The sequence below is a fragment of the Tinamus guttatus genome, unplaced genomic scaffold (genome assembly GCF_059628265.1).
Source record: "Tinamus guttatus ecotype Peru unplaced genomic scaffold, ASM5962826v1 Tinamus_guttatus_pri_ptg000058l, whole genome shotgun sequence".
In the NCBI taxonomy this organism is placed as follows: domain Eukaryota; kingdom Metazoa; phylum Chordata; class Aves; order Tinamiformes; family Tinamidae; genus Tinamus; species Tinamus guttatus.
In genome coordinates this window covers 1591959-1604988 of record NW_028288592.1, presented here as the reverse complement: position 1 = coordinate 1604988, position 13030 = coordinate 1591959, and the positions used below count along the sequence as shown (strand labels likewise).

General features: G+C 38.7%; 1 protein-coding gene across 2 annotated transcripts in view; it reads left to right on the top strand.

Moving 5' to 3' along the window:
* NDFIP2 (Nedd4 family interacting protein 2) overlaps nucleotides 1-12424 on the top strand; it is a 41478-nt gene extending 29054 nt beyond the window's left edge. Inside the window, exons 5-8 of one of the 2 annotated variants that reach the window (XM_088540273.1) lie at nucleotides 3017-3141; nucleotides 5015-5081; nucleotides 9528-9632; nucleotides 11510-12424. In XM_088540273.1, coding sequence (XP_088396399.1) covers nucleotides 3017-3141; nucleotides 5015-5081; nucleotides 9528-9631 — 296 coding nt within the window. In that variant the 3' untranslated portion in view covers nucleotide 9632; nucleotides 11510-12424. Of the gene's footprint in view, nucleotides 1-3016; nucleotides 3142-5014; nucleotides 5082-9527; nucleotides 9633-11507 lie in introns of both variants that reach the window. The other variant, XM_088540272.1, reaches the window with a different exon arrangement.
* The last annotated feature ends 606 nt before the right edge of the window (nucleotides 12425-13030 follow it).

The following is a 13030-nucleotide window of genomic DNA, read 5'->3' as shown; positions in this document are numbered from 1 at the left end:
CATGCTGCTTCCTGAGATATCTTTTCTGAAAGGAAGAGAGTAAATTGTGCTTCCTGTGACTGAAAGCAAGTGCCTTGTGTGTCTTTTGAGGTTCAAAACACTTAGGAATCTGACATTTTTACACAAAGAAGTAACGTGGGTTTTCCAATTAAAAAGTTCAATTAAACAGCTGTCTCCTCTGCAGAGATCACTGTTTGAATATCCTATTTCTCCCTCTTTTCTTCCCTTACAAACGTGCATGTTTGTGCCTGCAATTTCTATTGCAAGCATGCAGGTTAAGGCAATTCTTTCTAAGTCTTTCTGCTAGGTGACATTTTAGACTCTGCTTGGAAAATAGCATGAGGTAATATTACAGAGGTTTGAACCCAAATATCTAAGGGCCTTCTATTTTTCTAGTAACTTTGCTGCTGGCATAAGAAATGTACTTAGAATCTGATTAAAAGCTGTCTGTTGAAGTTCATAGTGTCCTATTGATCAACAGACTTCAAGTGAAAAAGGGATTTACAGTATTTCAGACAGAAGGAAAAATTTAATCCTTTGGTCCGTTTCCTGCCACCCTCTCCCCAAGCAGCTTCTTCCCCCACGTTGCTTCTGAGCCCTGCTGAGTTAGGAAGCAGCCCTAATGGCCGTGAGTTATGTTAACAGATATTCATGCACATGTATGCTCTTAAAACAAGCTAAAAATAAAGACAAAAAGCTCCCTTTCCATCTCCTGCTGAATATAATGCAGAAGGGCTAATGTTTTACCAGTCCCACTTGGCTGCATGTTGCTCAGAAGTGAAGCAGCAAAGCGGAGCAGTGGTTCCATTGCACTCAGTGCAGATTTAAATTAAATGTCGGAAATTTCTTATAGGAAAGAGGACAGTAGTTGAAGGTTGCAACAACAAATATGAGCACAAATACTAGTTATCTCTGGGACAAAAAATAATGGTTCTTGTTGCAAAATGCTTAGTCTTACAGGAAGTTAAAAAAAAAAAAAAAGTGATTGCTCATCCTCTTTGCACAAACAGAAGTAAAGAATGCTTATTAAATTAAAGCAAAGGTATGAGTGCAACAGCTCGTCTGACTAGCTCATTTAGGGGAATGCCATTTTTTATGAAAACCTGTATTAGTATTCGATCAGGAATATTTTCTGTATGAGAATCTATTGGCAAGTATAAGTGGTATGAGGGAAAGCTGAACAGCATCTTTAAATTTGGAGTGGAAGCTGGCCAAAAGTGAGAGGGCTGTAGCAGCAGGAATCAAACAAAACTGCAAGTCATCTCTGCATAGTAAGTATATATTTAATTTTACTAGTTGTTCCATGGCTCTCCCTCTGCCCCCCCCCCCTTTTTTTTTTCTTTTTTATTTTCCTTCAAGTTTCGGAAGAAAATTTTATGGCTTCTCTCAAGCAATATAGGGATGAAAATTATGGGCTTCTTTTATTGCCATAATGTCTCAAGACTTTGGACAGACAGGAATTTCACAAACTATTTTTGGTTGTTCTTACCATATGCAGTGTGGGCTCAAGCAACTTGCATGATTGATAGGATATTCCCTCCCAAGAAATTCTGATGGAAGAAGATACAGATAGAAGGAAAACTGCTGGAAAATAGATAAAAATCCCTCTAGATCCAGTCAACTCAGAAGCTGGAGATGCATTTGTGACAGGAAAGAAGGAGTTTTGTGACCACAATCAGACAGCTGAGATGATCTGAGGAGCAGCAGTAGGATATTGAGGAGATGAGCCAAAGCACTGGGAAGAATGAATTTTGTTGTTGACAATATTAAGTTCATCTGACATAGTGGAGAAGCTTCCTAAAATTGTGATTAGAGTTGGGAGAGGCAGTAGTAAGTTCCTCATTGCTGGATTTTGATCAGTATCCACAGCAGAATTTTTCTAGTGGATAGAGGCAAAAAGAAATTTAAATATTGATTTTTTTTCCTTGTTTATAGCTCAGAAAAAGGCAGAGTAGTAAATTGCTGTGTTATTACACAGCAATAGAAACACGGTAAAGAACTAGCTACTGAAGTCTGTAAAAACGAGCAGAAGGATGAGCTTAGAAAGCTTCTGTTTAAAAAAAAATCCTGCTTTCTTAAATGTTGTTTTATTTTGTAGAGATCTGACTGCACAAATGAAAATATTCGTATTAGTAAGATAGCTGACCCACAAATGTGTGTGTATATATTTATTATTTTTATTTTTAATTTATTTTTTTAAGTTGCCCTTGTTTCCTGTGACTGGGACATCCCCCAAAGGGGCTTCCCATGTTTTGGTCTTATTACTCAAGCTGCAGCCAATGCAGATGTTTATTTGCCAGCTACATGTGCAGATATGAAAGCCTAAATTACAAAACTCTGAACTATACAAGGTCATTACTGAGGTAGCAGAAGTAGTTACGCGCTATGCCCTCCAGTTGCTTCGCTTCTTCTTTTCTGCAAAAGCACATCTGTTTTTGTGCAAGATGTCTAAGGTGTCTAAGAGCAGGTGTTTGAACGTAGATCTTGCAAAGAAGAAGACAGTAACCAGTGAAACATCAGTTTCTCAACTTACCTTCCTTTCTATGACACGTCTACAGAACAAGATCAGATACTTTCCTTCTGTTCTACCCATGCTGGGTCAAGCTGAATACTCAGCCTTATTGTATGAACATATGTATTCATAATAACTATATTCTTGGCTATAAAAATGTAGCAATCTTTGATTTTTTTTTCTTTGTTTTAAACCAAATCTTGTGTGCTGTCCTTTGCTTGCATTACCTTTCTTCTCCAGCTTCATTTAGTCAGATTTCAGTAGCAATGTAGTACTTTGTTTTTGCAATGTTCTCATTTAAAACAGTAGATTCCAATCTATTTATTATTTGCTTTATTTTTAAGTGAGTATACTCTTGGGTATTAAGCTAAATTTCTGAAACCTTGAATTATTAGAAGGGAACTTCAAACTTGCATAAGCATATCTTTATTAGTTTATAAGTGAAACTAAGTGTTTGCCTATCTATGTAGATTAACAGAAGCGACTGTTTCTTTTATTTTATAGTGGCATTTATTTTCAACTGGATTGGATTTTGTTTGTCCTTCTGTATAACAAATACCATAGCTGGAAGATATGGTGCAATCTGTGGATTTGGTCTCTCACTGATCAAATGGATTTTCATTGTACGGGTATGTTTCTTGATTTACACTGTACAGACTATTTTGTCTGTAGACCTAAAGTATAGCATTTTATTTAAAAATAGATAATAACGGAATTTTAAAAACACACTTTTTTAATAAAAATACTAGAGCTCAAGGCTGCTTTTTTTTTCTTTTTTAATTCATAGATAAGATTATCATCTGTTTCTTTTGCCCTTTTCAAAGTTCTTGAGGTATATATTGATAATATATTGATAATGTTGTCCTATAGAGGATGTGCCGGTGTATGTGTGTGTATACATGCATGTAGTTGTTCTCTTCCTTTTATTTCAAACTTCAGAAGGTTTCTGTCACCCTTCATCACTTAGGGCCCGTGCTGTGAAATGCAGTAGTGTCTAAAACAATGTCTGTTCTCTCTCTTCTAGTGTTTTGTTTTGCCTAAAGAAAGTGTGAGAAAAATGCAAGACTAGTGCTTGATTGCTGCTTTTGATAAATCTTCCCAGTTAAATTGAATGAAAATGGATTGGTAGATGTGCTTAGAGAATTTAAAATATTAATTATGTGATATACATTTTTGGCAATGCTGAGAACTCCCTGGGAATCAAGTGTTCATTGGTTATTTTAATGAACTGCCAAAATACAATGCTCTCTCTGATGGCTGATAAAAACACTAGGATTTATGTGGGAGTAATACAAGTACTAAATATTTTAATTCAATTTAGCAGTTCTGTTGCATAATTTATGTATTTTTATTCTACTTTATTCTCTTTGAATTGTTCATGGAAATGAGTACAGGATTAGGCCTTTAAGGCACATGGTCTGACTTTATTATGGAGAAAATATCTGTGCATCTCCATCTACATAAGAGAGAAGAGGGGGAAGAAAAAAAGGATGAGTCATGCCTCGCTTTCATCTAAAATTTATTCAAGGGCAGTGATGTTTGTGGTTGAAGGTCCAGCATCCTCTTTTTAGAATAAGCCCTGTCTGAACTGCGCAACATTCCAGTCCGCATGGAAAACTGCGTGGGCTCTGTGGCAGGATGCGGCCTACATGAAGCAGCATGACAAGTGTAACTGCTGCTAAATACCAGGGGTTTTTTTAATTCCTTCTGGTAACTTTTCACACATTTCTCTACTCCTGTGCCCAAGGGGAGCTTCAGAGACACTTGCTGAGCCTTTTTATCAGTGGAGCGTGCGGGATGGTGAAGGCGAAGCTACCTGTGCCCGATGTTACCACACGCTGCCCCCCAGCTGCCTCCCGCGTCAGAGGGGACAAAACCGCCCTCCATGGTCACTCGCGGGAGCAGCTGAAATGGCCCTTCAAGGTTCATTTAGCTGCGTTCAGCCCTCTGCTGGGAACTGAAGCCTGGTTGGAAAATGAAAAGAGTTTAATGAGCTGGGGGTCTTTATGGGGCTGGTATTCTCAGCAGCGATTAGCAGGAGGGGGTCTACAGCAGGTCAAAAGCTCTTCTTTTGAGGGGTCAGCAGAACATCCTCGGCTGATAAGATTAAACTAATGTGGCTTCTGGTGTTAATATCTAAAGCAGCAGGCTGCTGTAATGTGTTTGGGATGACAGGCACTGGGAGAAAAATCAACAACGGTTATTCATTGTAATAGAAAATGTCAGGTGATTCCAGCACAAAATACTTAGGTTTATTATCATTATTATTATTATTTTATTTAAAAGAGGTTTGAAATAGTAACTTTCAAAGACAAAGAAGACAAATAATACTTTTCCAGTATTAGGTATAATCTACTGCTACATAAAATACCGGCTTTGTATTTTACCTTAACATATTATTTTTATTCAAATTTGCTTTTTCCTCCATACTTTCTGTATTTAAATAGGCATTAATTATGTCCTAGTCTCCTATGTTACTGAAGCCTTGTGAATGTATTTCAGTTCTCAGATTACTTTACTGGATATTTCAATGGACAGTACTGGCTTTGGTGGATATTTCTTGTACTTGGTAAGTGGCAATCAAACATAAATGTTTTTATGTGGAAGTAATTAAAGATGATAGTTCTTAAACATATTTAGCCATATGCTTTTCTGATGCTGTTGTTAGTTTTTATGCTGCTCTTTTTTCCTTAGCATTCAGCAGATATCAGTCACTCTCATGTTGCATGGACTGCAGGCTATTTGGGGACCTTCAACTCATTTTTTTTCTGCACATGTAATTATGTACATATTTGCGGCTTATGATTTGTGGGGATTTTTTACACAAACTATATACACAACTGTTTTGAGAAACCTCTAGGCTTTATGTGGAAAGCAGTGGAAGGAGGGGATACCTGATGAATATATATTGAAGCTTGTGTGACAAATCTTGCATTTCAAGAGATGTGACTGATCCAAGGAAGGTGGAGCCTGTTGTCTTTTCCACAGGTCACGAGATGTCCTTTTCTCACGAAATGTCCTTTTCTAGTCCTTTGAAAGGCTCTGGGCACCATAGGTGCTCAGTGAGACGAGCGCGGCTTCATGCTTGCTGATCACAGAAATGTCTCCTTTAAAGCACCCCCTGCTCCGGCACAGAGCTCGATGCGCTTCCAGCTCTGTTCATCTTTTTAATTACAGCACCCGCTTCCCAGCGCGGCCCTGACGCTCCAAGGGTGGATGAGAGGCGGGTTGGTGCGAGCGGAGGCTCCTCTCAGCGCCGTCTCGAGGCTGCAGCTTCAGTAGGTGGCAGCCTCGCCTTGGGGAGCCCGCGACGAACGCCGAGGAAAGCGCAAACGCTCCAGTCCTGCCTGGGATCATTTAAGATTTCCGGCATTGCTTGTGGATAGCTTGCGAAGTTATCTGGATATTCTCCATCCCCCTTTTAATAATGCATTTATCAAAGAGACAACCCGTCCCCTTCGATGCCTTCATACTCAACTTGAGGTTGACCGCATTCGAGTAGCAAGTGATGTGACTCTTTCCACATGCGAACATCTCCAGATAAACTGTTTTAATCAAAGTAAAATCCAGTTTCAGGCACTGCACCAGGTTTAATGCTTTCACTTGTATAAAAGCAGTGTGTTCTTCCCTTTACATCATCTTCCACCCTACCTGTCAGAGCTGTGCCTTTGTAGTCCCTCTTTCTACCAGCCTTGTGAGCTGCTTGGCTCATTCAGAAGTTAGGCCACTTATATTTTGGAAAGCCTTATTTTTTCAGCCTTGTCTGTTTGAACATTTTCTCTCTTTTATGTCAACTCGCAAATCTTATAATATGCCTCGGAATGAAAGGCATCAACAGGGTACATAATATATATCCAACAAGTGACATTCCCTTCTGTCTGAATATTTTGGTTGAAATATGTTATTGATAATTTTAAACTAATGAAACAAATGAACTGAGATTACTAGAATGCTACAGAAGAATTTACCCTATAGAACTACTTTGCTGGGCATTAAAGAAAGAAAATATTATCAAGTCATGGGGATTCTGCCACACAGATCTTTATCTCAGTGTTTCAGACAAGTTTCCAATTAGAAGAGGCTAGCTAGTATATCCCGTATTTCTTCAAAAATGAATAACCTGAATTTTGTGCCTTTGTCTTTGGTATAGCTTGCTGCCATACTTGAGTCCCCTGTTGTCATCCTTTTTCTCTGGTCGTGTTCACATATCTGTTTATGCTCCCATCTTCTCCTGAGTCTGGAGAAGTGTGCTCATGCTCTGTGGAAAAGCAGAACGGTCTTCTTCCCAAGAGACGTGCCTAGCACATCTGTGTAACTATAGGGATAGTTTATTAGGATGGAAGAGAAAATAAAGGAATCTTTTGATATCTAAGCTAAAGCTTATCAAGATTTTCATTTGAACCTTTGGGATCAGTTACATGCATGCACACATGTGCCTTCAAGCCCTTTACATTCTCCTTAAAATGCACATGAACCCAATTCCTACATAATGATGCACCTGGTATTGAGTTACCCAGTTCAGAGTCATATAGGGGTTAACTTCAGTTTCTGAGAAGCAAAGATGATCCTAAAGAGATATAGTTAGCTTAAGCATAGACTTTCCCAGTCTGGATCAAAAAGAGGTTTAATCTTAGCTGGTGTCTCCTGTTCTGTAAGAGCAAACATTGTACATGTGTGCTGTTAGAAAGCACAGGGATTTATTGTGGCAACATCTAAGTCAATCCTGAATGATTATGAGTTAGGGTCTTGTTCTTTTATTTTTTAAACACTTAATACTACCTTAAACCTATATTGTAAACCTGTACTTTCTTGATGTATCTCAGAATTAAAAATGAATTGGCAAGTGGATAGCATAATATTTCTCATTTGGGAGAAACTAAGGTATATTCTTCTCAATGCCTTGAAGATGTAAGAGTTGGTTTTCTGTGCCTGAGACGCTGGCAGCAGGCCCTGGCTGACCTGCAGCAGGGAGAGGACCTCCTTACAGCAGCACATGTGTTCCAGGGTGAAAAGAAGGTCCCTCTAGACTTCTGCCTCCACAAAGCACAGGATCACAGAATGGTTGAGGTTGGGATGGCCCTGTAGAGATCATCTAGTCCAAACCCCTGCCCTAGTAGGGACACCTAGAGCACAGGGTGGCATCCAGGCAGTTTTGAAAGATCTCCAGAGAAGGAGACTTCACAGCCTCTCTGGGCAGCCGGTTCCAGGGCTCTGTCACCCTCGCAGAAAATAAGTTCTTCCTCACATGGAGGAGGAACTTCCTGTGTTTCAGCTGGTACCCATTGCTCTACTCAGCCCTGGCGAGGCCACATCTGGAGTATTGTGTCCAGTTCTGGGCTCCACAGTACAAGAGGGATGTGGAGCTGCTGGAGAGAGTGCAGTGCAGGGCCACAAGGATGATCAGGGACCTGGAACATCTGCCCTATGAGGAGAGACTGAGGGAGCTGGGCCTGTTCAGCCTGGAGGAGAGAACACTGAGAGGGGATCTAATCAGTGCCTATAAGTACTTCAAAGGAGGGAGTGAGAAGGATGGTGCTGGCCTCTTTTCACTGGTGGCCACCTACAGAACTAGAGGTAATGGCCAGAAACCGAAGCAACAAAAGCTCCACAGGATCTTAAGGAAAATTTCTTAACAGTGGGGGTGACAGAGCCCTGGAACAGGTTGCCCGGAGAGGTTGTGGAGTCTCCTTCTCTGGAGATCTTCCAAACCCGCTTGGACGCAGTCCTGTGCCATGTGCTCTAGGTGACCCTGCGTGTGCAGGAGGGTTGGACTAGATGATCTCTAGAGGTCCCTTCCAACCTTAAGCATTCTGTGATTCTATGTTTCTATGATTACCTCTTGTCCTGTCACTGGCCACCACCGAGAAGAGTTTGGCCTCATCCTCTCTCCATTCTCCCCTCAGGTACTTGTATAGATTGATCAGATCTCCTCTCAGTCTTCTCTTCTCCAGGGTAACCAGGCCCAGCTCACTTGGTGTTTCCCCATGTGATAGGTGCTGCAGTCCCTTAATCTTTTTTGTTGCCACATGAAATTCAGATTTAGGCACCCAACTTTCTTGGCAGATTAATCCTGCCAACAGAAACAGAATCATCTGCTGAAGCCTACTCAGCAAAAGAAGGATGGATCTAAGAGCTGTCTCCGCTACGCAGCCTCAGGGGGGCTTCTACTCCCCAAAGTTTGTTCAGTGCCCAATGAATCTCTTAAAGGGTAGAAGGAGGTTAACAAGGTCTGTGAGTGAGGTCCTTTTTTATAGCAGTAGCTCTTGTGTGACAATTTTGTAGATATTGTTCTCATTCAGTAAATTCTTGTTCAGTAAATCACTAGAGCTGAAAAATTCTTTCAAATATGGCCAAATTCAATTATTTAAAAATCATTTAAAATGTGAAAATAATGAAATATGGAGGTGAGCGTAATGAAGGTAGTTATAAGAATTGTTGTGAGTAGTCTTTGAATCAGCTAGTGATTTTCCTCCATTAGGATGGTGCATTTTAGTGGATAGCTAAATTGCAAGCCAGCAGCTGCCATAATTTGGTACTGGTTTGATGGTGGAATGCTCAGTACTGTCTTGATTCATTTTTTTTGTTTTCTCCTTGGTTTACCATGTGTCACGCTCTTAAGCTTTTCCAAACTCCTTGGAGCTTGTGGTTCAGGCAGTTTTCTTACAAAGAAATACCTTCTAAAAATTTTACTTGAAAGTAATTTGCATTTCTTTTTAGAACACTTACTCGTTTTCTATTAACATTTTTCACGTAATCCTTTAAGTGGGAGCTAACTGAATCCAGAACGCATGTAAAAAATTTATGAAAAGCCTTGCATAAGGACATATCTGTCATATCTCTCAGCTAAAAGTAGAACTTCTACCTGTTGAACTTGTTTGTGAAATGCATATAGGATTTGCTGACTTGTTTATTTTTTTAATCAAAATAACTTTTAGTAGTCTGGTTATATAATGCAGGTTATTGTGTACTTTGATATTTTGATATACTTCATTTTGTGCATTTCTGACATTTTCAGGACTCCTGCTGTTCTTTCGAGGATTTGTCAATTATCTTAAAGTCAGAAATATGTCTGAAAGCATGGCAGCTGCTCATAGGACAAGATTTTTTTTCTTGTACTAAGGTAAGCGGTTTTTAGCAATGAGAGAATCGCTGGGAAACTCTGAGAAGCAGAGTTAAATATATGCATTAAAAAATTCAAACTCCACAAAGCAAGAATTTCCAAAGATCCGTCACAGATATTGTGTATGTTCTCTGCATGCTTGGAAATACCTCGAATATCTTGAAATCGTGCAGTTGAAAGTAACCCCGTTTCCTCCTTGCTACCCGCGGTCCTTGCGGGAGCCAACGCTCAGCAAGGAAAACGTGGTAAAGCCTCTTGTTCTTCCAAAGCAAGAGCCGGTATCTGCTGCCCTTCCGGATGCTGCCCTTTATGTAGGGAATTAGTAGTCAACCTGTTGTCAGCAAGTTAGGAAGTGGTGATCTGCCTGCATATTAAATCTGATTAACATGGGTCTCAACAGGCTAACAATAGATAAGTATTGCCTCTCTTCACATGCCTCTCTTAAGATAGTCGTGTACAAGGATGATTATTGTGTATTCAACAATGTGCTTCAGGTAGCTGACTAATCGGGCTGGCACATAGCCACTCTTGATTTTGAATTTCTTTTATCCATTAGGTGGATATGTTGGACTTCACAAGTAGGGGGTCTCATGAGTATTTAAATTTTTTACCTTATCTGCATGACTAGAGAATTTAAATCTGCAAACAAGTACTGTTGCAACTTCATGACGCTGAAATGTTTAAATGATATATTTGATTTAACTGATAAGCTGTGTTTACTGTAATAATACTGCAAATTTTCTTCTTCTTTTTTTTTCCAAGAATGGCCACAGGATCAATGAGAAGTTGCCAGCAACATTACTGGAAATAATTATTTGTCTGAAACAAAAAATGAGACAGTATTTACCTAGAAAGGATGCTTCCCTTTATTTAAGGCAATGATACACCGTTAAACAAATGGCTAATAACAAATATGGAAATTCAATGCTTATAGTATAACATTCTTGCTCATGGAGTAAAACTGTGAAGTGAACATAACTATAATGTAATATTTTTACTGTGTGCCATTTTGCCAAAACTGGGCTGTAAGTTCAAGTGCTGAATAACAGAATTATATTGCCTTTTAGTGATCAGCCTAAACTAGTGTCTACAGTGCACCATTTCCCTTTCACAGCAGTAATGTATCTGTCATTTTCTTAGCAGCCCCTGTCCTGCTCAGGATAAATAGAGACAGCATGAAAAATGTTAGCTTTCAGTATAGTAAAGCTATGGCTATAAAAATATGACTTTAAACGTGACTATTGGCACTAACTGGTATTTGAAAACTGAAGCTTGGAGAGATTATGAGTATGTATGATGTTGCAGTCCGTGACTTTTATTATTATTATTATTATTGTTATTATTATTGTTGTTGTTCTCTTGAAGTTAAAAGTTCTGTTTTAGGACAAGATGTTAATGCCTCATTCACTGTCATGTGAAGTTAATGAGCTGTCGCCTCTTACTTGAGAGGCTTCTGAAATGGTCCTTCAGCCAAAAGCATTTCTCATCACTGTGCTATCTGGGAGGACAAGATTTGTGGATTCTCTTTAGATAGGCGGACACCTAAATATTTTCTTAGTATAAAATGTAAACAAGGATTGCATATTAATTTCTGGCAAGTTCAAATGACTTTGTTTTTCTGAAGACGGATAAGTCCTCTAATTAATTAAATAACAAATGTTACCTCTAAAACTGTAAAATATTTTCAAGTGTGCTTTCAGACTGTCACTTTGAGGAAATAATAATAAAGCGCTCACTTTTTTCTGCCATCCCGACGCAGCAGAGCCTGGGGGTGGGAAGCTGCTTTCTTACTGCTTCCAGCTCTTAGCTCAGCCAGCAATGTTGCTTATAGCTGATCACTCCAATGAACTGAAGTACAAATCTCTTTTTATCCCCAGACTGCATCGAACAGACATTCCTTTCCTTATACCAGTGTGAAATTTCCAGATGATCCGTAACTCTTCAAGTTAATAGGATAGAAGACTACTAAAAGCAGAAGACAAATTAGTGAAGATACAGCTTCAGATACAAATGACAGGATGGTCTACGGTCACGTGGCAGTTCTGGTCATTCTAGTAAATATTTATAATTACTGCCTTTTCTTTCAGCGCATTTGCATATGTGCTTTGAAGATAGTACCGAAGTAAGAGCAAATCCTCTGTTAGTATAGGTTAAGTATAGTCAGCCTTGGTTAATCCGTGCTTCTTTTACCCAGAATATTTAAGTGGTAATTTGTTTTACAGCATTTATGTATCACTGATGTATAGATCTGAAGTTTGAGTAAAAATGGAATGCATTAAATCATTCAGATTAACCACATGACACAAATTTTTAATATAATTTAGGTTCATCTAAATTGTGTAGAACTTTTAAGTTTACTAAAACCTGAAGTTCCTTGTTATCACAAACTTGTTTTCATCAATACTTTATGGAATTCAAACCAATATACTGGTTTGCTTAAAACTGATACTTCACTTTGAGTCCACTGTAAATAACTCTACATAAATTACTGTTTAAATTGCTTCTTAGGAAATAAGTCGAACTATATTTTGTAACAGCACATTCTCTAAATTATGTTTAATCTTCATATGAACTACCTATATTTTTGTTGTTGTTGATATGGTTATTAAGGAAATACTTACTGCTAGGTAGAATTTTGGATGTCAAGGCATCAAATTGTTTCATCCTAAGTTTGTTCACATGAATTTCTATTAACTGGTTTTAGCCTGAGCCTGAATGGCCTTGCTCATAAGCATAATCCTGTTAAAAGATTATATTTATTCATGTTAGCAGGGATGGACAGCTGTATATCCTTAGTCCATGATTATGCAGCTGGGTGCTTGTAGGTACAGCTTTGTCCCTAAAACAGATATTGCACATGTGTTCCCTGCTTTATAAATACTGGCTTTATTTAAAAGTCTCGAGTTAGTACAAACACAGCGTCCCCTGGAGAGTCTTCTCAAAAAGAGTCCATGCAGTCATGCAGGTGTCTTGAAATCTTTCTGTAGAGATATTATCATTTCATAACAATAAACTGATTTAAATTCCGAGGTAATTTTGGAAATAACATAAAGGGGGGAAAAATGTATTTTTAAGTCTCTGAAAGTGGAAAAAAAAGTGTTCTCCCTGTCCTCACTTAAATTATACCATTACTTTCTTAAAAATTTCATCTCTTAAGGGATCTTCTTGCCTGCTCGTGCACATTGAAGTTCCTTAATTTTTTTGTGGAATGCTTTTTTATGTTTCTTCCTCAGTAGGAGAATACATCTCTCAATCCTTTGTACAACTGGAATCTCAGTTGCAAAACACAGTAGTTATTGGTTGCACCTTTGGGGGAGAAAGATGCAGATAATTTCCTCCATTTTTTTTCTTTTTATGAAATTCTGCTTTTTTTATTACTAACATTAAAAATGGTGAGG